The sequence below is a fragment of the Cryptomeria japonica genome, chromosome 2 (genome assembly GCF_030272615.1).
Source record: "Cryptomeria japonica chromosome 2, Sugi_1.0, whole genome shotgun sequence".
Taxonomy (NCBI): Eukaryota; Viridiplantae; Streptophyta; class Pinopsida; order Cupressales; family Cupressaceae; genus Cryptomeria; species Cryptomeria japonica.
In genome coordinates, this window is record NC_081406.1 from 145150247 (window position 1) to 145176039 (window position 25793).

Genomic DNA, 25793 nt, shown 5'->3' on the forward strand with positions numbered 1-25793 from the left:
ACTTTTGCTCTTTGGACGACTTGGGCCTCTTCCTGCCTCTTGCTCCCTTGCATGGTACTCTGGCTTGTATCATGGGTGGCTACATTGGGTGTTGGATCTTGGGCTGATGTTAAAGGTGAGGCAGCCTCCATGGCTCTCTTCTTTGACCTTGCATACTGTAGCATAGACTCACCATTTGTTTGGTTCAAACCACAGAATTCTACCTCCTGCCAATTGACAAAGGTAGAATCCCCTTGTAAGTAAGCCTGAGTGCCAACACTAGGCTGATTTGGGTCATATTGCTGGCCAGAAGTGGTCGGCTCATCCTGCACCACTAAGGTTTGGACAAACCCTCCATTTTGGCATGCACCTTGGTTGTGTGGCTGATTGCATGGTTGACACCAATCTTGCTCTTGGGCGAGGTTATTTTGCATTGGAACTATTGCCTTTGAGTTACTTGCGGTTGTGGGGTTCACACTATTCAAAGGCCTGGTGTTGCTCCATTGGTTTTGCCCTTGAAAGGGTGGCCTATTCTGCTGATAGTTCTGATTTTGTGCCTGATAAGGTCTGCTATGCTGGGCTTGCTGCCTCTTTAGTGTCACCAACTCATTGCTAAAGTTTTGCAATAGAGCCTTCACCTCATGGAGCTCATTGGAGAATGTGGAGGATGTGGAGGGTGTGGATGGTTGACCTGTGAAAGCCATGGAGATAGGAGCCAAGGTGGGTTGTTGAGTAGGAGCTTCTGGGAAGAGAGGCATTGGAGGCCTTGGAGCTATCTTTCTAGCCTGAATCATATGCACTTATGGCTATGTCATATGCACCCAGTAAAGAGGCTCCACCCATCGATTGTACCATGATAGCTATATCATTGTTGAGAGCTCTAAGATAATACAAGAAGGCATGATTTGGAGATGGCTTCACTAGAGCACGAATTCTATTCCATGTCTTATGGAATCTGAAATTGAAATTTCCCATGAACTCGTGGGGTGCCCTCTTGATCGTATTCAACTGCTCCACAAGTGATAGGCGATCACTTTTGTCTTCAAAATGGTTGCACAACCTCTCCCCCAATTCGTCCCAATTGTGAATGGAGCTAGACGGCAACCCTCTATACCACTACAAAGCTTTGCCTTTCAAAGATGTGGCTAAGAGTCTTGTTGACGTGTTTTTTATGACCGCGTCTAACATAGAATAAAGTCACCAACGGTCACCTTATCCTCTCTTGATCAAGATTAGTCCGTATGCTAGGATTACTTAAAGTTCAAACGGCTAATTCCCAAGGTTCCTTTAGTGCATGGATGTGACTCGGTTGTTTGATGGGTTTGCTGATAACCCAAGGGGCCTTACGTATGTTGAAGAAACTTATGCAAGCTCAAGGATTTTTGTACGGATGATTTGCAATGAAGGCTCTAGTTTTGGATCTTTTAGATTTTGAATTATGCGGAAAGTAAATAGGAATAGGGCAGAGGAAAACTACACTAAAAGTAATCTAATCCTATGAACAAGGAGACGGGGTAACTTGCGCAAAATCCAACCACACTTCGCTTTGCCAGCAATGCAAAACTACACGAAGGCGGTGCAATCTTCAGAGGGTGTGTTAAAGATTTTCAAATCATCAAGAGAAACCATCAAATCGAACAATCTCTTATGATAATCGAATGATGGCATGCATTGACTAGTCCACGCCTAATCAATATTCCCTCAGCAATAAGTACGCCATCACTATTCAGTCAAAAGACTTTCGTCCAAAAATGGACGACCATTATCTCGTTCATTAATGGCGTATGCAATGAATCTATCGACGACAGCTTCTAGTTCTCCGATGGAGACACTTGGCACATTCTCAATGTTGAACTCCATCAAGGCAATTTCTTCTTCACTTCTGGAAAAGAAGCTTTCCCACTCTGCTATGACTTCCTGCGTTTTCTTCATCATACCGCAGAATGAAGAAACATTTGCAAAATGTTCCTTAGAGAACGAACCGACGAAGAAGAAATCGTGCAACTGGGATTTCAAGGAGTTCACCGTTATTCCTCCGTCACTGAATTTCCTTGCAAACAAAACTTCCATCGCACTAAGGATTTCTTCCTGTATCCCCCTTATAGACTCCTTCAAGGTGACAGAGTCAATGCTAAATTTGTCAAGGGTGCTCTTTCCCGAACAGATGGCGTAGAACCATCGGGGGAAATCATAAGCTTCATTCTCTTGGATCACTTCCCGTCCACCAGAGTTTGCCTTGGAGTCTTCGTCAGAGCAATGTGCAAGGTCCGGGATCCAGATTCTTCCCTGACCACCTTGGAAAACTTCCAGGGGGCCTTTCTTTCCGGTGGCCGATCCATCCTCTTCAATAATTATTCTAACTCCTGAGCAAGATTGGTTCCTCCTTCTGCTTCATTCCCCAATCTACCTATCAACCAATCTGGTGCAGGGATGGAATGGCTATGATCGTCTGCATGCTCCTGTTCCTGAGATTCCTCCTCCATTTCACCAAGGATAGTCTCCACGAAGCTATCCTGGTGAACTTCTTCCTGCTGCGGGGGACTTTCTTGCCTTTGACTTCTTGGTTGATGATGGCCTTGTGAAGCATTGATGCTAAGTATATCAGGCACTGGAACGTTCCCTGGAAGTGGGCCTGTGGGATGTGGAAACATCTCCACTTCCTGTACGCTCGAGGAGCTAACTGGTGAATGCTCCCTTCCTGTCCTTGCTCTCTTTTGTGGAGGTTCCTCTTGCTGGGCTTCTTGTTGAACCTCGTGTGGGGTTTCCTGCTGGATATCCTTCATCTTTGTTGCCCTTGGCCTCTTTGGGGCATTTTTTCCTTTGTCCATCCGGGCTTCTCTTCCTACCTGAACCTGTGAAGAGCTTTCAGTTGCCTCACTATGGGAATCCAGATTTCCCATTAGCTGGTATGTCAGATGGACATTGTCTTCCACCAACTTTCTTGTCTACCTGTCAATCCAGTGCTTAGTGACTTTTAGCACTGGTCTAGCTAAGATGTTCAAATCATCTACCTCAAGCTCTGACCAATCTGGCAACTGGATAGGTTGATCCTTTACCTTATCGAATTCGGGTTGCGTCAATCTGATTCTTCCTTCACCTATTCCGGTACCTGATGAATTTCACTTATTCTGATGGTGTCGAGGGGCAGTCTAGAATGCATTCTTCTCCGGACCTCAAGGTCATCCTCGACACTTGCCCAGTAATCCTCCAAGTGAAATCTGTGTATGAATTTGACACCAGCAACCTTCCTAATCTGGCTGTAAGAATCATATTGGGCCCTGGATGTGTAAAATGGTAGGCAATAGAATGCCAATTCCCCTGCTGCACTTTCAACGGCCTCCAAACCTGGGCATATCTCCATGAAATCCCCCAAGACAATTGGAAATTCAATAGATTGCTTCTTCTTCTTCTGCAGTTGATCATAGGCAGTTAACTGCCTCATGAGCTCGAGCAATACAAGCTTATCTGACCTATATCTGGGCAATTTGTAAGACTGAAGGAGAACCCTTGCGTCCTGATGTAGGTGAATTTGGGGAATTGTAGGAACGCAGCGCCATACCTCTGGACCAAGGCACTTGCTTGTGGTGACAACCTCATGTGCAACTTGTTCTGCATAAGTCGTGTCAAGTACATGGTGAAGGTGTCATTCGCCAACCTGTAAGAGCTAACATTGGAGAGATGTAGCTGAGGATAACACTCATGTACTTTTAACTGAGCTAGTCCACAGCCCATGATTCCTCTTGCTGGCAGCCCATCGAATCCTCCCCTTCGTGCAAGCATATAGAACAGGTAGGAGCTCATGAAAAAGGACTGAGACCTTTTCTCCTTCAGGTTCTTCAATTGTTCATGCAAGCAGTGGCTGATCAATCTAGCCCAGTCGATCAGTGTATTTGAATTCATGATCTCGCCTATGTAGAAGAACATCCAAGCCTCGAAGTTCACTGAATGTGGGCATCCCATTACTCTGCTCAGCATCTTTATCAGGTCCACATACTCCTGCTTGAACTCGAAGACTGTGAGAGTTTTGGGCATCTTGGAAGCGTGCACTCTAGGCTTCAACAACCACTGCTTATTGATCAAATCAGCACACCCGGCAGGGCCTGCTTCATATACTGCCTGAGCTCCATTGCTGGTCTTGTACGTCATGGAATAATGTGAAGGGATTCCGAAAGCTTCACCAATTGACTCTGGAGTCAATGTCGCCAGTAACTTGCAATCTGGCGTTGAGATTGTTTTCTGCTCCAGATTGTAATGTGCTGCACATTCCAAGACCAATTCTGGGCATTAAATAGCGGGAGGAAAACCAGCTGCTGCAACTATTCCACTTCTCACAATTCTGACAGCTGTCGGGGATGGATTGTGTCCTGTTGTTCCAAACATTCGAATCTTGAACGCAGCCAAGTTGAACGTGCCTAGATTAGTATCGCTGATTTCATCCCATCTTGAATTCAACCGAGAATAAGGAAGAAAACTCTTCATCTCTGCTTTGATCAATGCCTGCCTAGAGATAGTAGCTGCCTTGCTTGGTTCCGCCATCTTGGAAGCACCTCGAAATGATGAAAATAGAGACTAAGTATGAATATTCTTCACTTCTCCACTTCTTCTTTCCTGAATCTTGCAAGTGAGAAATGAAATGCCTTCCCAAACTTATATAGAATTCTCAAGAGGCATTAATTAGTAATTGCATTCATGATGCGTCGTACTTTCCTCAATTACTACGCCATGCAAAGGCAGCTCCCATGCATATGAGTTCAAATTTAGAATTTTCCTTAAATGCTCCAAGTCGTGCGTCATACTTGGAAGATTCCTTCTGCCAACTCGTTGATTTCATTCTTTCCAATTTTGGAGGGAGATCGAAGGATTTTCTCAGGATTTGCTCAATTTCCTTCTAATTTGTCATCCCCTGCTTTCAAAGGAACTTTCATGCCTCTTCTCCGCATCCCTATTTTTTAGGGATCTTCCTAAAATTTAGGAGTCAGGTTCGTTGGATGGGGAATTTCACCCCGATTCCGAATCTATAAAATTTTCCACACTTAGTCGAGATTTGGTGTCTAAAAATAGCATATTCGAAAATTCGCCCGAGGGGAATTTTGCTTTTTATTCCTCCTTGACTCCTTGGATTCCATGCCTTAGGCAAAATTTCAATTTTTTAGCTTGGGTGAAATTTTCACCATGCCAAGGATTCATGGATTTTCCTCTTGTGAATGCCTTTTCCAATTTGGCGCCCCAGTCCAGACTTGGGCGCATTTTGACTCTGTCCATGGACTCATGGATTTTTCCTCCTGTGAATGCCTTTTCCATTTTAGCGCCCCAATCCAGTCTTGGGCGCATTTTGGCCATATCCATGGACTCATGGATTTTTCCTCCTGTGAATGCCTTTTCCATTTTGGCACCCCAATCCAGACTTGGGCACATTTTGGCTTTGTCCATGGACTCATGGATTTTTCCTCCTGTGAATGACTTTTCCATTTTGGCACCCCAGTCCAGTCTTGGGCGCATTTTGGCCATGTCCATGGATTCATGGATTTTTCCTCCTGTGAATGCCTTTTCCATTTTGGCGCCCCAGTCTAGACTTGGGCGCATTTTGGCTCTGTCCATGGACTCCTGGATTTTTCCTCCTGTGAATGCCTTTTCCATTTTAGCGCCCCAGTCCAGTCTTGGGCGCATTTTGGCCATGTCCATGGATTCATGGATTTTTCCTCCTGTGAATGGCTTTTCCATTTTGGCGCCCCAATCCAGTCTTGGGCGCATTTTCACCATGTCCATGGATTCATGGATTTTTTCACCATTTAATCTCCCAGACTTAGAATATTTTGACCCCCTGTGATTTTGAAGTGTTTTCCAGAGCTTTCCATTTTAGGTGTAGATTTCCAGCACTTGACCTATTTCTGGCTTTCTCTGTCTGTTGTCTGACTTCCCGGAATTAGAATTGTCTGTGAATGCCTGATCCTTGTCGCCTTGTTTGACTGACCCTGCCAATACTGACTTTCCAAAAATAGAAACTTTCCAGGTGTCAGCGTTAGATCTCCAAACAGGGTGCAATAATGACTTACTATAAATAGAAACTTACTAAAAATAGAAATTACTAAAAGTAGTAAATTTGATTTTTGGCAAAATGGCGACATTCCGAGACTCGGAAAAATCCCTAAAAAATAGGGTCTTTCTAAAAATAAAAAGTTGCTCCGTTTGGGCTCAAATTTTACTAGGAGGTCCCTTGATGGGTCCTAATTCCAGTTGTATGCTTAGTTTTCCCGAAACCCTAACAGGAACCCCTAAAATCTAGGACAAAAGGCAAAACCCTAGAAAAAGGACTAAACAGGCCCTAGACTTCATAGAGTTTGCTCGACAGAGAAGCAGATTAACTCTAACTGACCCCCGAACATCCGCAACGCGGAGAGATTGAAGAGATTGCTACCAACACACAAAAAGCCAAGACCGAACGACCAAAAGGGCCTAAAAGCTAGGGGGGTCCCTATCTGGGATGGGGTGATGTGTGATTAGGTCACAAGTCTGACAGCAACATCATCCTGAATGATATTATGGATGGGGCAGATGTTTGCAATGTCTTGAATGTGCTCAATGGGCGTAGTAGTTGTTTCACCAATGAACTATGGTATACTCTTCAACACAGCCACTGGTATGTCATTCCATTGAGTCAAAATAAGGCGACTCCCCCCATTGAAGGTAACAAAAACCTAATTTCTTGCCATGTGAAACAATGGTCTATTGATATGAGTGGTTGGAGCTCTTGATAGTAATGGTCTTGTAAATGGAGGGGTAGAATGAGACCTGGGAGATGGAGTGTTTACAACCCTGACCTCCCTAACTGGTGATAATGAAGGTCTACCTCTTCGCCTTCTAGAACCTGAAGATGGGAGCTTTATGAATTGGAAACTTCCTCTAGTAGACGCCCCTGTATGAATTATGAGCATGAAATCAGCACCCTGCTTGAGCGAGAGACTGAACTGGCGAGCGGAGACCTTGGAACCTAGGGATGCCGGAGTTGAGCACTTCGGAACTTCGAAACCTCGGGGTTTCGGAGTAGCGGACCTAGGAACTTCGAAACCTGGGGGTTTCGGAGTTGAGATGGCTAAGTGACTTTGGAACCTGGAGACCTCGAGGTTCCAGAGTTAGCAACAAATCATTTACAAGAGACTGGTCCTGTGAGTAGAGTCGCCAAGTGCTTGAAGATGACTGCCTCTAAAGGTTGAGATGCCAAGAACAACACCGAATCCTTAGCATGTAAATCGAACGGAGTCCCACCGGGTGTGCCAAAAACTGTTATCACAAAAGCTCGCACCCTTGCTGAGCTATCAACTCAACAACCTTGTGAAACATAGAAACAACCCCGAAGTGTGAGACCTCGCGCAAGGGGGTTGAATCTCCGAAGAAGGCCGGCTTCCTTCTCAATCCAAGTGCAGGTGTTGAACCAACTCAACACTTCAAAACTTACTCCTAAGCCTATCCTAACAACTTGCAGAGGTAAAGGGAAGAGAGAATTGCTTGAAATAAAAGTAGGTGATGCACCAAGAAAAGATTGTTCCTCTCCCTACCCGAAATGACACAAAGAATCAACTGAAAAACCCAAGAGATGCACAAACTTCAGTTGTATGAGTGACCCCAATGCATGTATGAAGGTTAGAATTCGCCGAATGCCAAGAGGGGAGAAGGTTTCCCACAAGTCACACTAAGAAATAAGTTAACACAGCATAAAGGAAAGAAGAGCCACAAAACATACACCTATGATGAAGGTAAGAAAACATACACAGCATACATAAGTTGAAAGAAGGCAAGAATGGTGATTTCAATTAATTATAAGGCCAATGACCAACTTACAATTGCAAAATACAGAATAATACAAGAGAAGTGGGAGAGCATAGAATAGCTCAAGCGAGCAGGGGAGAGAACCCTTTACAATGAGGCTTAACAGTCTTTATATAGAAAAACGGTTACAAGAGTGATCATGACCCCTGTATGTCAGTCTAGGAGTGTAGGGAAGTGCATGCACTTTAAATGCAAACAACCTAGCCATACCCACAAAAGGCAACCCTGAGAAGGGTGGATTGACTGACCTTCCAAAGTCAGCGTATGTAGACATGACATAAGTCACTGCAACAAGCATGGCCACATACCTCCCTTGATGGAAATCCTATCAAAAACATTAAATGTACTACTGTGGCTCCACAAAAGAAGGCGCACAAGTCACACAAGTCGTCGGAGCATTTAAAGCTTTGAGTGTCGATCACGCCATCCGGATGTGTTACTAGTCGGAAGTAGTTTGGAACACTTCGGAGACCTAGGTCACCTAATTTGGGGAACTTCAAAGACTTGGGTCACCAAAGTTGGGAAGACTTAGCAACTTGGGAACTTCGAGGTTCAGGAGTTTCGAGGTAGAAGAACTAGGAACTTGGGAACCTGGGGGTTACAGGGTTGAAGACTTAGGAACTTGGGAACCAGGGGGTTCCGGAGTTCCGGGGTAGAAGAATTAGGAACTTAGGAACCTGGGGGTTCCAGAGTTCCGAGGTTGAAGACTAGGAACTTGGGAACCTGGGGGGGTTCCGGAGTTCCAGGGTGAAGACTTAGAAACTTGGGAACCTAGGGGTTCCAGAGTTCCGGGGTTGAAGACTTAGGAACTTGGGAACCTAGGGGTTCCAGAGTTCCGGGGTTGAAGACTTAGGAACTTGGGAACTTGGGGGTTCCGGAGTTCTGGGGTTGAAGACAAAGGAACTTCCTTCTGACAAGACAACACTTCACACTTCATAATTCCGTTGCTTTTTTGCTTGATCAACTGGGGCAGCGCTAGTCCATGGAACATATCTCTGATCGGTTCTCACCAGAGAAACGAAAATCACCATGAATCACCTAAACTCGGCGAGTCCAAGTCCGAGCCATGCTCGCCGAGTCTCTAGGACTTGGACTCGCCGAGTTGGCGAGTTTGGCTCAAACTCGGCGACTCCCAAACCCCAAACTCGGTCGGCGTCTACCTTCATAAAAGACCAAAAAAAATTAGTTTTAAATGCTTTTTCAAATCCGTTTTTTTTTTGTTAATTATCTTCTATCCCTAAAAGTGAACTTCATTTTATTCACTTGCAAAAATATGAGTAAAGTGAGTTGGGAAGAAAAACAAGGGTGAATAGAAGAAAAACCAGCAAGGAGGAAGCTCAAGTTTTCTTCAATTTGTCACATTGGAGCTGCATTGTGTTTGGTTTTGGTGCATCAAGACTTCGATAGGAAGAGTTTGCAGCTCATTTCAAACTTGTTGTAAGAGGTAAGATTGTTTTTTTGAAGATTATTTTGTTTCTTGTATGCAAAAATTCCATTTTCTATTCATTTATTTTGAAAGTTTTACATTTTCTTCCAAAATCTTTTGTATGTTTGTAAGTAGCATGTAGTATGTAGTTGTACTATGTAGGGTTTGTAAATTTCTTTTTTTAAAAGTAGGGTTTGACAAACCCTACTTTAGTTTTTTTGAATGTATGTATTAATTTTATTTTGTATTTGTAATGTTTTATTGCAGCAAACTTCACTCTATTATTTGCCTCAACTTCAAGTTTCACAAAACTATCCTAAAATGTCTACTTCAGCTTCTAGACCCCCCATTAGAAACGACCCTACTTGGAAATATCATGAGGATTTTCTAGGGCAAGGAAAGGGGCAAACAAAATGTACATTTTGCAAAACAATATTCCATGGAAGTATATATAGACTGAAATACCATATTGTTGGTGTGCCTGGATATGATGCCGAACCATGCCTAAAAGAACTCCCTGAGGCCATACGTGAATGTTATGTAATGGTTGAGGAAATTGAAAGGAAAAAGAAACAAAAGGAGGATCGAGCAGCCATTGGGAGAGAGGCAAATTTAGGAAGAGGGACACAGTTAGGTTGTGTTGGAGGCCCTTCTTCCTTACCTTCATATCGTCCCACTCAGTTTGCTACTGCTGGTGCTTCCGCTTCTACTTCTATAAGTGGTAGTGCCACCGCCACTTCTCATGCTCCTAGCACTAGTAGTTGTAGTGGGAGTGTTAGCATTGGAACTAGGATTCGTAAATCTAGGTTGGATTCCTTCTTTGTGCCTCGCACTACTCCTGGGTCCCAACAGTCGCTTGAGGGCATGGGTTGGAACAAGGAGGTCCAGGATGCTGCTAAAATGGCAGTTGGCAGGTTTTGGACCTATAGCAGTATTCCATTCTTTGCAGCCAGGTGAATGTTTTATAACTTTTATGTTTGATTGTTTTAATTTTTATACTTAACTTATCTCATTGAATTTTTATACTTAACTTATCTCATCGAGTTTATTTGCTACACGTCTCTTTATTGGCAAGAAATTGTCGATGCCCTTACCCTATGCGGGGCGGGGTTCAAAGCCCCTAGTGAGAGTGATTTGAGGGGACCCATTTTGTCTCAAATGGTGGATGATGTCAAGAAGGATTTAGATGAACAATGCCAGATATGGAGCACTAAAGGTTGCACCATCATGACTGATGGTTGGACAGACGAGAAATAGAACTCTCCTTAATTTTCTTGTTTCTTCCGCAGGTGATTGATTAATTTTAGTTTCATATAGTCTTTAATTTTTTATTTTTTATTTTTTATCTAATGATTTATTGAATGATCATTGACCTAGCTTTATTTTTTTATTTCAGGGGGCACCGTTTTCATCAAGTCCATTGATGCCTTCGCCCATTGCAAGAATGCCACCTACCTATGTGAGCAGATAGAGGAGGTGATTGATGAGGTGGGTGAGGAGAACGTGGTACAGGTGGTGACCGACAATGCAGCAAATTATGTTGCTGCGGGTAAACTTTTGATTACAAACTAATTTTGTTTGCAAATTAATTACTATCTTGTAGTTTGTACCTCCATTAATTACAATTTACAATGCAACAAATTATGTTGCTGCAGGTAGACTATTGATGGAGAGGCACCCATCTATAGTTTGGACTCCATGTGCTGCTCATTGCATTGACCTCATGTTGGAGGATATTGGAAAAATCCCATAGGTCAAGAGATGTGTAGAAAGGGCAAGAAATGAGTGCAAGTTTGTATATAATCATTCATGGGTGTTGGCTCTTATGAGACAATACACAGAGCAGAAGGAGTTGCATCGTCCAGGAATCACAAGATTTGCCACAAACTTCCTCACATTGCAGTCCATGCTTAGGTCTAAGTCTGCCTTGAGACGTATGATTGTTGGTGAGGAGTGGTCTTCCTCATCCTATGCTACCACCCCTACAAGGAAAGATATGGCAGACTGCATTTTTTATGAGCAAGACTTTTGGGTCCCTTGTGATGAGATAGTGAAGGTAATTTTTTTATAAATTCTACAATTTAACTTCATGTTTTATAACTTATTATATGTATTCTCTTATTTGCTCATTTTTCTACATTACACAGTATTTTCAATTTTGCAGTTTGTTAAGCCCTTGGTGGTTTTGTTGCGAGTTGCAAATGGAGATAAGCCCGCAATGGGCTATATATATGAGGGCATGGATAGGGCGAAGGAGGGCATCAAATTCATCTATGAAGGAGATGAGAGCAAGTATAGTCCCATTTGGGAGATCATTGATAGGAGATGGCATCATCAGCTTCATAGGCCCATCCATGCAGCAGCCTATTATCTGAATCTGGTATTCCGTTTTATCCCTTCTTTCAAGGCTGATGTGGAGGTCCTTAATGGGCTATACTCAATCATGGAGAAGTTGTTCTCAGATGCACAAGGGGAGACCTTCTCTCGTCCTGTCGCCAAAGACGGTAGGACAACTATGATGCCAAGTAAAAATAAATTGTAAGGCTTAATTTTAGTTTTATTGTATATTGTAACTTGTTAAATGAGTTCATGAGTGAGACTGATTTTATTTATTTTTCTCATTTCAAACTCAGATCATTGGTGGAGCTTTTTTGGCCCAATGACACCAAATATTCAGAAGTTGGTCATTCGCATCTTGAGCCAACAATGCAGCGCATCAGGTTGTGAGCGCAATTGGAGTATGTTTGAGCACATACACTCCAAGAGGCGCAATAGATTATCTGTGGAGAAGATGAATGATCTCGTCTTTGTTCACTACAACCTCCACCTGAGAATGAGAAAGAATGCATTAGTTGACATCTCTCCTATCATTCTAGATGAGGTTGATCTTGAAGCAGAGTGGGCCAATGAGAGTCAAACAGATCCTGAGATTCCTACAGTTGTCTTTAGTGATGATGACACTGATTGGATCGACCAGGTAGATATAGAGGCTGAGGCTGTAGCCATGGCAGAGGAGCAAAGAGCACGAATAGAGATAGGAAATACTGAGAGTGACACAATTGCTCCTGATGTTGGTGAGCATGGCATGGTGTCACGAGGAGCGACTATGGCTGTTGAATCATCCAGGACCTACCTTAAACGCCTTCGCAGGGGGCCAAGGCGAGAGGGTGCACACTCCTCTGAGCCATAGGCTTGTAGTTGTATTTAACTTTGGTATTTGTATAAAACATTTGATGATGATCATATGGTGACATGGATTTTTTATTCCATGAGTTTTGTAATATTGTATACATTTGACAATATTTATATATCTATGTTTGTTATTTTCTTCAGCTACAATTTGCGTTTATGCTTATGTGATTGATGTATACTTGTGTATGTAATCAAATGAGTCGAGTTTGATGATGTTATTGTGTCTTTAAGGTGTTTTCAATAAAGGGTGTCTGAAACAAGTTTTAAATCTTTAAAAATCTCTAAATTTCTTGAGTTTTTCACTTTCCAGAGTCCAACTGAGTCTGGAGCCGAGTCTGACGCCGAGTCCCGAGTCCGAGTCCGATTCGGCCTTGCCGAGTCCAAGCCGAGTCTGAGTCCGTTTCTTTGGTTCTCACAAATGGACCAAAGGTGTCATAAAATGACAACAGAAACTATCTGAGAGAAGGATATGAAGTTAGAAAATCGAAAGATCAAGACAGGAAATCTTCTCCACTGGACCAGTCTTGAAGCAAAATCTAGCTAAGGCATCGAACCTCCTGTCCATCAGCGATGCTTTCCAAAAACAGGAATTAGATTGGGAAATCACTTTTGTTGTATGTGCAAATGATTTGAAAGGATTAGAATTCAGAGTCAGTGTGCTGCCACATGTCACGATGGAAGAGGTTGATCAGATTGTGTCCAAGTTCATTGAACTTTCTGCCTCTCAACAGGAGAAGGGGGTACAATCCTAAAAGATAGCACCTTGTGCCACTTGTCTTACATGCCTTAGATATTAGTTTTATTTTGGGAAACCCTAATTAGGGTTAGGTTGTCTTAATCTCGACCGTTGATCTTAGATTGATCTCGTCCATTCATTTGTTTTCAGAAACTCTATATAAACTCATTCTCTCATTTCATTTCAGTGTGGAGAGATTTATAAAATTGTTGCATAGAGCTACTTGGATAATAAAAAGTTCGTTATCAGTATTGTTTTGAAGTCTTATTGTTATCAAGTGGTTGCATGGTTTCATATTTTCTTCAACGCTTAGAATAGATGTGCTTTAAGTAATTTGCTTTGAAGTTGTTAGATTAATGAAGGATTGATAGTTTAGATTGGTGAAATTTTGCTCATACTTTTGTTGGATGGATGATTTTCATTCAATGTGTAAAGTTAGCCTGAGCTTTTGATGTGGATGCTCAACTTCTTCTTGAGTAATATTGTTCAATTATTGGCATTATTCTTTAAGTGTGAAAATCTTAGGCACAACCCTAGAAGATTGCACCCGCTTTGCGTAATTGTCCAAGTGTGGCGAAACAATGTGTCGTTACCAGTTTCACCCAATCTTTACCGTCTCTTAAGTTCATAGGAATAGCTCAGAAAATCCAAAAACAAAGAGCATTTATTGAAAAATTCGCCTAAGTCCAGCTTGTGAATAATACTAGTTGTCAAGCGTAAGTCCCCCTTGTATTTCAGCACACACTACCCAAGAAGCTATCCACATAAAGTCGCCCATTCGCACATATAGACCTTGGAGTCGCCTTGTGGTCTTTCTCGCAATCTCAGCACAAGTAGTGATTTTGTTCAAGAGAGGATAGAGTATCCTTGGATATTTTATTCTAATGTTCGGTATATGATAAAGCGTACACCAACAAGCACCCAATCAATATCGCACCTACAAATTAGATCATGGAAGCTATATTTATCACATCTGCCAGCTTGTCGACTTAATGAGTTAATTGTATGTATGACAGAATTGTTATTATAGGTAAGTTTCTGTAATCAGTAATTTATTGCACAATTCAAAAACTAATTGGCTATCATGATTGGAACCTGGGAAATAATTTTGAGTTTATGAATTGATTTGTTATCATTGAAAAATGGGAACAGTCTGAATGCACAAACGCTTTATTCAAATTCCTATTGATCTAAAATTATACATCTGCAACTAGTTAATTCTGAGGTTGATTACAGTTATAAAGGAATCATTTAAACCCAGGTTCATTTCAATAAATATGAGATAGGAGCATGCATGTGTTTGTGCATACCTGTATGGTGCACATATACAGGAACGGAAAGGTTGTGATATAAGGTAGGAACTACGCTCACTACAATCAAAGCCTACAATTCTAACTTCAAAAATTCAGATTTATATTTATGTTCACTAACCTTTTTTGCTAATGATGCACATATCAAAACACAAAGATGTGCTTACTTGGAAATGAGGACCAAGTCATCAGCATAGCAAATAGCACCTCTTGGCTATCAAGTAAGCAAATCCATTCAATATCATTCTGCACTGCAACAGCCTACTAAAATATCCCATATCATTAGTGGAAATAATATAAAGCAGATGACCTAGAGGACATCCATGTGGAATTAACATCTGAGGGTAGTCTAAAGAGAATAATTGACTACTTGCACTTTGAAAAAAAGCCATAGCAAAAAGGCTTTCATGACAAGATTTTATTTGTGCTTGATCTAGCCAATGTAAGTGGTCGCTCTCAAACTCTTACATCCTCAAGCAGTTAAATGTGGCGGAATGCATAGCTAGGGGTCAGGAAATGTACAAGAAGTCATTCATACTGGGAAAACAACGATGATTTCTCATTTTTCAGTACATATAAGACTAGTCTTAGAGAATAGTCTTATATTTTATATACCATAGACCCACTCTCTAACTTGTATTTTCTAATTTTATTGTCCTAAATAAAAATTTCCATTTCTATATGATGATCACTGGTGATCATTGCAGGCTACATGCTTTCATATAATTGCTCTAAACAAATTTTGTCATTTTTATTTTAGTCACCCAGGGTATCCCCGCGACTCAGCCCAGCGACACTGGTTTCCCATTATGGGGCGAGCTGAGGCGAGACTAGTCCCTGGAGATGAACTAAGCTGCCCGTCAGCCAAGCCCGTCGGTTGAATCCAAGCTTCAGAGTCGAACCCAAGACCAATGGGGAGCAAACCCACAGTCCAAGCCAACTCTGCTACCTGTCCCGGCTAAACAAATTTTGTCATTTTTATCTTGCTTTACCTACAGAATTGTTTTGCTCAAATATATATTATCTTTTTTTAATGTCTCTTGTTGATTTTATTTATTAACATGGCTATCATTATTCTGACAATAATTAAGGCACATTTTGGAGAAATGGAGAGAAGGTGGTTTACCAGTGCACACTTCATCAGTTTTCATACTTGAATTTGTAAAAACCGTCCATTATGTTTCAGAAATTCCATTAGTTTATGGTGACTAGCATTTATAATCAAACTAAAAACATACATAACAATATACTGAAAAAGTTAGAAGATCGTTGTATTGTAAATAGCACACATGCAAAATAAAACATGCAAAATGATTATTACAATCAGTTTACATGGCTATCTAGGAAAAATAGTTATACAAAAGAAAATTTGCCAACTTTCCCACATTTAACTTAATCTGCAGTAACAGAGGACTTCAGAAAAAATGGGAGTCAAGGTATCACAAAATATGAATTAAGCCATCAATTGTTTTCAGACAAATATTTACATAAAAGTAGAACCTAATTATCTTGAGAGGATAACAAATATCCCTGAAAGAAACATTAAATGTAAGCAAATCCTTCATTTAAATTATGTAATTCCACAGTAAAAATCTGCACACATTACAAGGTTCTAAAATAATCTGCAAGTTTATGAACAAATACATCACTTGAACTTTTGATGGAGAATTGTAAACTTGGACTCACCATCATTGTGTGCTACTCCCTGCACAATCAAACAAGAAGGTTGGTGGCTTATTCTAGACTAGCAACTCTGAATAGTCAGAATACTTCAGTGTACAATTAACTTTACTTAGTGCAATCAATTCACACCAGATCAAGTTGTAGCAGCATACCTTTTGCCATCTCTCAATGTTGCTTAGTATTGTCTTGCTTCGCTGTGCAGTTTTCTTGGCTGCCTGCACATAACACCCATATTCAACAAACTCCACATTTTCATGTCATTGAAAGAATCAATTCATTACAACTATAAGTAAAATAGAGTCGTCAATTATTTCTTCAAAACGTTTGTTATAGGTTTCATAATATCTTGCAGCATGAATAGCAATACAATTTCCAGCAGCATAAGCAAGTTTGGATCAAAGGAAAGAGCCATCTTATTTATTTCTTTGATTTGTAGTCAAAATGGTTTTCTTGCATTTAGATATCTGCATTTCCATTAACACTACAACATGGAGCATGATCACATGTGACATGTCAATTCATATGGTCAGGCCCATCTAAAAATCAACACGAATCCTTGACAACTTCACAGTAGTTTTCTATTCATAAAGAAATCCTTACAAATCATCTAAGGATTTTATCCTAAACTGGAAACCGTAACTAACGGGTCAAAATAAAATCCTGGAGCTTTGTTTTGCATGTGTCCATACAACTTGAACCCACTGTCTTGGTCAGTGTCAGCTGCTACAACTTGATCTCAAGTGAATTGATTACACTAAGTAAAGTTAATTGTGCACTGAAGTTTTCTTCCACTGGCTAGCTCTCAATTGAAACTTGAAAGAACAAAACATAACTATGACATTCAACCTGGAAACAAGAACGGAAGAAGGAGAGGCGAGTGCAAGTGAGAACACTTCTCATTCCAAGGGATCGAAGTGAAAGGAGGGACCTAAAAAGAGAGAGTCATCCAAGAAGAAGCAAAAAGTAAATCCTGATCATCCTCCTAGTGCTTCTTCCAGACATGAAAAAGAGATAGGTCAAGGTGAGGATCAAAGGGGGAAGGTACATGAGATAGATGAGTCCATGGAGTCCACAGTGCAGAATGATAGACAAGACAAAGGAAAGACACCTCAACAATCATCTAGTAAGTCTTTTCCTCTCCAAGTTTGTGATAATAAGCAGCAAGAAGAAAGAAATGATGATGAAGCAACATCTCCTTTTAGAGGCGAGCAGCCATTGCCCGAGGAAATGCAAGTAAAAGAAGGTAAATCTTCCATTCCAAATTGTCTCAGAGAGAGACTTACAAGAGAAGTTGTAGTTGAAGAAGAGGAGCAAGTATTTGATTTGGAAAGTCCTCTAAGCAAGTCTCAAGAGGGGATCGAAAAGAGGAAAGCTACAAAGATATCCAAGGTGATAAGAGATGATACAGGCTCGAGGAAGATACAGATAGCTACACCAACAGTGGACAAGTATGATGATGAGATCATGGCAGAAAAATATGATTTGGAGACTTTTGATCTTGGTCCACTTACCTCCAAGCAAGCCATGGAAGATGCGACTGATTCAGTGAGGGCAGTCAATGATAAGCTAAAGGAAGAAATAGAAAAGAATAAAAGGTTGGAAAAGGAGATTATTGCTTGGAGAAATTATTTTAGCCAACTTAATGAGCCATTGAGGTGACAGGATCCAGTAGTCTCACCTTTGCAGGTACTCCCTCTTGAGTCAGTAAATCAGGTGGAAAAGATGAAGAACCCAGCCCAACTCATGCATACATGGATTGATAGATCCTACACGATAGCCAAGGAATTTGTAGGAGATATGATGAAGATACTACACCACAAAGCCATTCGAGTTCTTGAGATAGTTCATGGTCTTGGTGTAACAGTCGATGCATTCACTCATACTAGGGACGTGTTGATGTGTTTTTTATGCACAAAACATTTCAAAATAAAGTACCAAGGTAATTTACCCTCTCTTGAACAAAATCACCTCAGATGCTAAGAATGAGATCAACTAAAATGATTCCAAGGTTTCTACATGTCAGGTCTTGACAAGTGGGTCACTCAATGGTTGATGTGAATTGTTGTGTTTCACTTGGGGGCTTACGCAAATGTTTGGATTATCATGAATGATGCGAAATAGGTGTGCTGACAACTTAAGATTTATCAATATGGCTCTGGATTTACTTCTTACTAAAAATGGGTTCAAGAAATCTATTCTAAGCCTAGGAATGTAGGAAATGATGAATGGATCTAGTGGAATCAAACCAGGCAAGGTCTCACAATCAGGTATTGACACAAGCTTAGTGCAATCGTCTAAGGTATACTTAAAGATTTTCAGGCTATCACAATCAAACGCTGACACCATCCAAGTTGATGCTTGTCAACGGACGCATAATAGTTGAAGTTATGCTTACTCAAATTCTAGTTGACCACACAAGGCGCACTTACCAACGGCAAGAGGCTAGTGGTATGGACTAAGGATTCTACACAAATAAATTCAACAAATCTTCCACTCAATCTAACATACATGAGAATAAATTCTAATCTAAATTCTAATCTAACTTGGAGGAATTGAGAACCATGAATGCAAAGACAACATTTGAAGAGCAAAATCACCAACAATTGAACAATGATTAGGATTCAAATAGTTGAAGCATATACCAACAATTCTACAAAAACTCTCTTACAAATGAGAGACAAGGAGGCATATATAGAGTCTCTTACAAAATGGATGGCCCAGATTGATCTAAGATCAACGGCAGAGATCATGCCAACAAAACCCTAGAATTGCCCTAATTAGGGCTACATCAAAAATGGTGCCACCAACATATGGCCCAATGAAAAGATACCTAGTCATCAAATAGGGAATCTTCTAGAAGATTCCTCCTTGCATCTCTCTCTCTCCTAGCATACTCCAAGAATCTAGCCAATACTGAATCTAACTCCTCCATGGAAATGCTAGGCAAGGTACCCTGTTGTAAATCAATCACGTCTAGTGAGTTCGAGCAAGCATTCAAAGTGTTCTCTCATTCTGGCATGAGCTTCTGTGAACTATGAACATGAATCAACAAAGAGACCAAGTCATCTATCTGACTCTTCTTCAAAGAGTCCAACTGGCAAAAATACATAAATTTCATTTTGTCTCTTAATTCGGCTAAGTGTAAACCACTAGCATTGCTAACATCAACACCCAATAATTCCTCAATCGAGGCAAGGATCTTCATCTAAATGTTCTGAATTAATCCTTCCATCTCCATACAACTCGACTAGGCATTCTCATAAGTTGATTTATTCACGGCTAGTAAACAATAACAGCCATGGAAATAGTGTCTGTCTCCACTGTGCACAATGTTCTCGTTGACCAAGGTGGAATTAGGAATCGTCTTCAATGCCTGGAGGCGTGGAATAGTCTTGTCTTGAAAAGGCTGGAATTCTTCCCAAACTCCCTCCAAATACTGGATTTTGAATACAAGCCTTGTTGTCCTATCATATGCATGGACAAACTGAGTAAGGAAATCATCTGCATGCTTTCTTGTGCTCTCAATCCACTTTTCCACCTCCGAGTGTGTACCTCTCGCTACCTCACAATGAGAATGTATTCCATGGTCAACAGCAATACAGGAAAAAAGGGTGGGATCTCCACGTCGTTCCTGCAATATACTCTTTGAGTCTAATATTTTTTTCTCTATACCTTTCTTTCTCCGCAATCGCTCTACCTAACCTCACATCGATTGCATGGAGGTTTTCACCAATCTCCTAGAATTCCTGTTTTCTGGATGTACGACCAAGGGCAACTGAAGTGATCTGGAAATCCACAGGAGTAGCGATGTCCGCTATCATGCCTGCAATAGGAACAGCAATCTGCGCAATCCGCATTCCTGTCTCATCTCTAGCTATGTGCGACAAAATCTCCGCTCTCTTGGGCTCCTTCTCCTTAGCACTCCTAGTTAGGTAGTCATCAATATCATCAATAGGTTGTACCTCTATCATTTGTTTACTTTTTTCCATACTTCTCATCAGCCATTCAGGAATAGCGGACATCTCCATACCATCATCGAGACATATTTCTCAATCAAGTCCTTTCAATACTGAGATAACATCCTCATTATCATCAGGATTATTCCTGGTCCAATCATATACCTCATTTCCCAAGCTAACTTCGAAAAGGACAGTAGGGGATTCCGGCTGATCATTATTCTCATCAGGAGGTGCACATGTTGTTGTGGCATGGAACTCCTAAATATTCTCTAGTAGTATCACTGTGTTGGAACACTGTTGAGTCTCCTTGTTCTGTTTTGTTACTTCAATCACTTCGATTGATGAGACACTTGGAGGGGGTGAAGGAATGATAAGTGGAGGAATGATAGTTTTATGTTTCTTCTTCACCTCCTTAATCTTCTTCCCTCTGGCCTTGACTTCTCCTGACGTGTTCTTCCTTCTCTTGGGAGCTTGACTCTCTTCGTCTGCATGAATCCTGACATCACTGACAGTCCTCTAATCATCCTCGGAAGTAGACTCTTCCGGCTTCATCCTTTCATAAGTGAAGGGAACACCCATGTCAACTAACTTATTCATTTGTAAATCCACCCATAGGCAGGAGAAATTCAAGACCTCTCTCATCAATATATTCAGGTCAATCTCTTCTGACTCTGACCAATTAGGCAATAGGATTGCCTTCTTCATTTCACTCTCATATTGTGGATGTGTATGATCTCTATCATCTAATACCTGATCAGGAATGAGGAAAAGTCCACACTTCCTCATGAAATCCATTGACATTCTGGACCACATTCTTCTCTTCACTGCTTGCTCATCCATCAAGTTAGCCCAATAATCTTCTATGTCAATCTTATGAGTGAACTCTCCTCTAATCCTTCCGACCTTCTTGTCTGGATCAAATCTTTCTCTCTTCTTATATGTAGCAAATCGATAGAATGCAAGTTCCTCACTCGCAGTGCTGGTGGCTATGGCGGATTGGCAAACCTCTGGTGTCTTCCCAACTAAAATAGGGAACGTCATTCCTATCCTATTCTTCTCTCTCTGAATAACATCAAACTCTAGAAGTTGTCTCACCACTTCCAACAATATCATTCTGTCGGTAGGGTACCTAGGAAGTCTGTAGGGTTTAGATTGAAACCCATGAATCCTGAGGTATGTGAAACTGGGAAACTGTAAATACCACAATCCATATTTTTCTATTAACTCTGTTGTCTCCTTGGACAATCTTCTATGGATTCCGCCTTGCAGCATCCGTGTGATGTACATAGTGAATGCATCATTTACTCTCTTATAGTCTTCAATTCTATGCATGCTTAGCTCGAGGTAGCATTCATAACTTTTGAATTGTCCTTGCCCATTCTCGACTTCACCTTTGCATATTAATCCTCTGTATGAAACAAACCGTGCAAGCAGGTACACCAGGTAAGAAGTCATGGCGAATGACTTGGACCGCTCTACATTCCTCAGCTGGAAATCCAGATTGTCACTTATAATCTTGGACCAAGTCACTATCGTTCCTCTAAGACAATCCTAGATGAAGTAGAACATCCATCCATCAAATATTGCTCCCTGCGGCATCCCCATCACTCTGTTGAGTAGGAATATCAAATCACTATATTCCTCCTTAAAATCTATGCACATGAGTGTCTTGGGAGCCTTGGAATGATGAAACCTAGGCTCAATCATCAACTCTTTGTTAATTAAATTCTTGCATACACCCATCTTCTTTGTGTATCTTTCTGCATAATCCTTCTTGGTCACATCCTTCATATCTGTTCAGCGTGGAATTCCAAACACCTCTCCTATAGCATCCTCAGCAAGGTAGGCGATGACAACACCCTTAGGAGTCTTAATCATTCTTGTGAGCAGATCGTAACATCGTGCACATTCCAGGATAAGCTCATTGCACTGTATGGACTATGGAAATCCAGCGGCATGAAAAATGCCACTCTTCATAATATTCGCATATGTTGGGGAAGGAACCTGATCTCTGACTTCGAACATCCGACGCTGCATCTAGTCGAAGTCTAGGAAATGCATGTTTGTATTAGCGATCTCCTTCCATCTGGAAGAAATCTTAAGCTCTGGATAAAATCCAGTCTCCAACATCTTCAATAGTTCTTTCCTTTCCTTATATCCTGACTTTGACATCGCACCTATACGAAGCTCGAAGTTAGACTTAAGAAAATAAATAATGTTCTTAATAAAATTCTTGACTTTCTAAAGATTTAGCTAATTTAGAGCATGGAGTAAGGAAAATAATCCATACACTTGGTAAATTTTAGCAATTAAGTTCGCATGGAAGCCTTCCATAAAATTCATTGAATACCTCCTTATGCTTAAAAAATATGCAAGCTAAAATACAAAGGAGTATACCGGATAAATGATGACTAAGGAGAGGTGTGAAAGGTTTGTGTTTTCACACAATGAATGTCTGAAGACACCTTCCGCAGTCAAAAAAGGAGGTCAACAATTCTGAAGACAACCTGAAAATCAGACTTTTAAAACATGTTGCAATCTTCAAAATGTGCATAATCTTGATAATAATCAATTTAAATGATGAAGACAACCATTTTCAGGAATATAAGTGTGGCTGGTAAAAATTTAATTTCTGAGGACAAGTCCGAAAATTGGATACTTCAGACTTACCAGCACCTTGCAAAGTGGTTTAAAATCCCTGAAAAATGATGAAAAATGGCTAAGGAATCATCTCCAAGCAAAATCGCCAAAATGGTTAGATCGTTGGAAATGAAAATTTCTGAAGACAACCACCTAACAATGGAGTTTTTAGACCTGCAACAGAAATAAAATGGTCTAAAAAATGCACAGAAAACTCCATAAAACACCTCCAAATGCAAAATGCCTAGATTGGAATTGGCTGGGCAATAAAAACTTAAGTCTGAAAATTAATGGCAGCCATTAATGGAGGTCAAAATCTGAAGCAAACCTCAGATCTGAAACGAATCAACAGGCTGGAAATGATGACAGCCACCAAGCATGAATGAAAATCACCAAAATGTGGCATCAAATCGCTCCCAAAGCAAAATTGAAATTTTCCCAACTATGGCACCAAACTGAAAATCTGAAAATGTTGTCAATGGCAGCTTGGATCTGCAGCAATTAAGGTCTGAACAGCAAGCAAAATGGTGGAGGAAAAATCGTCTAAGTCTCCAAACATGAAATTGCCAATTTTCACCAAAAAATGCTAAAGTTTGAAAAAATCGCCAAACTTAGCAAAATCAAAATTCTGAAACTGGTCTTTAATGGCAGCCAAGGGGAATAGATCAGCAAGCTGGAAAAAATGGAGGAAAATAAATCCTCAATCCCACACTTCACAAAAACGCCTTGCTAAAAATTCGCCCAACTTGGAGAAAAATCGCTTTCATGGAGACACCTGGCAGAAATAATAATAAAATAATGCTAAGTCTCCTCTCTTATACTTGCTTTCACCTCTCACTTTCACTACACAAGCAATGTGGGATAAAACACTTGTATAAATACTTGCTTGGTGAAAACCTAACTTGCTTCTAGAAGGTTCAAATATTAAATGATTATTGCAAGTTATTAAATTTTGCTTTTAAATTTTAAATAATCATTTAAAAGCAATTAAAAAATGGGGCTTATTTATTAAAATATTGCAAATTAAATCCAAATAAGCCTCCAGGGGAAAATCGACTTGGGTTGGGATTGAAAAATCCCTTTAAAAAAAATCATTAAGTGTCAAAATTTGCCCCATAAGGGAAATTCGACCCTAGCTTGGACAAAATCCATGCATAAATTCATCAAAATTGCACACAAAAACCTCCCAGGGGAAAATCGATATGAGCTTGGACAAAAATCCACTCTACTTACAAAAAATCACCCCCAGGGGAAATTCGATGGCAATCTGGATTGAAAAATCCACACTCCAAACTCACTCAACTTGGAAAAAACCTCCCTGGTGGAATTTCAACCTTAGTCTGGATGAAAATCCGGACTCAAAACTCTTCAAAATATTCCCAGTGGAAAGTCGATCTCTATCGGGATGGAAATCCAGACAAAAATCCTTACAAAATGCTCTCAGGGGAAAATCAATCCCTGTCTAGATGAAAATCCAAACAAAAATCCTCACTTAGTCGTCACAAAAATCTTGGTGGAAAATCGACCCAGGCATGGAATCATCCTCAACGTTGTCCACACTTCAGTCCACACTCGAGTCCGCACTCCTAGTGGAAATTCGATGGCAGTCTGGATAAATCCTGACACAGCCAAATTTTAGCACTTCCAAGGGAAAATCAACTTGGGTATGGATAAACTGTGGGGGACAATAGTAGCCAGTATGGATTTCAGGGGAAACCCATGTGTAGTATGGATTTTGAGTGGGGGAATGGGTTGGGTAGTATGGAATGTGAGGGGAAAAGCACCGCTAGCATGGAATTTGACCCTTTAACCCTTGGAATATGAATTTCCCTTAGAATTTTATCATTTTAACCACTCAAAATCACTTAGAGACATTAAATTTAAACTGGACTTAGGCTAATTTTCCAAAAATATGAGTGAAACGCTAGGAAAATATTGGAATAAAGTGCCAGATCAACTTAAATGATACCTTAGGAGCAAGAAAACAACTCCAAAGGTCTTGGAATACCTTGGCACTTTAAAATCACCGATGCGCGTGTTTCAAAACATGTTAACACTCAATAGGTCTTACACTTAGACAAAACTTAGGATCATTAAAATATCAACATTTACAACTTGATCCTATAAATTCAAAAACCCTAGACGGCACTAGGCATGATCAAAACTCCGAGACTCGGGCACGGGAAACACAAAATTGCCAACTAAGCAGCCAAAACCCTAACCTAACGACGTCGAAAGCTGGCAAAGACGGGGTCCCCGTTAGCAATGGGGTGATGTGTGAAAAGGTCACAACAGGACGTCACTATCCCAGTACTACAAGTAGTAAGAAGGACATCAAGACAGGTTTTGGCACGAGAAAGAATAGTTGATGGTGGAACTCATAATTTCCTACAATGGTCAGCTTTGCTCCAAATGAAGGAGGTTCTATTCAAGGACATCAATAGTAGGTGCAGCCAAGTCGAGGACACTATCCATCCTATTCAGGACAAGGTGTTTGATGTACTATGTGTGATCCTTCATAGGAGAATAGAGATTGAGACAGATGTGGATATCCAAGAGTTGGAGGACTCTAATCATGGTCATCTTTTGTAGAGAGGATTGCATGATCACAGAAGAGCAGTGAGATCAGATGTATGCTACTATGTTCCTGATTGATAGAACAAAAGAGCTAGAGCACGAATGGGAGATGACTCTTCTTGCGGCCTTTGATGAGGTCCTTCACTTGGAGGAACGAATGAAAAACCTGCCTGAGATTCCTATTGCAGAAATTGAAGGGATTACATTCAGATTCATTGAATATGCCAGAAAGGAACAAGGAAAAGGGAACAAAATTCTAGATGAAAAGTTGTTATGAAATGATGTGGTAATTCGATCCCTATTGGAGGATGTTTTCTCGTTATTCGTGCCAATTTCTATTGGCTATGTTATGATAAATCTTATCTAAATAGGGTTATTTTTGTAACAAACCCTAATTAGGGTTAGGTGTCAAAATCTCATCCCTTGATCTTCTTTAAATCTGGGCCATTCATTGTATTTGAGAGTGC

At 40.7% G+C, this 25793-nt stretch overlaps 1 protein-coding gene across 5 annotated transcripts in view; it reads right to left on the minus strand.

Annotated features, from left to right (window-relative positions):
* The window catches only part of LOC131071340 (uncharacterized Rho GTPase-activating protein At5g61530), a 109391-nt gene that overhangs the window by 65349 nt on the left and 18249 nt on the right, over positions 1-25793 (minus strand). For all 5 annotated transcript variants that reach the window (XM_059216468.1, XM_058007131.2, XM_058007134.2 and 2 more), the window contains exons 4-5: positions 16303-16365; positions 16154-16172 (exon numbers count right to left, since the gene is read on the minus strand). In XM_059216468.1, coding sequence (XP_059072451.1) covers positions 16154-16172; positions 16303-16365 — 82 coding nt within the window. The remainder of the gene's footprint in view (positions 1-16153; positions 16173-16302; positions 16366-25793) is intronic.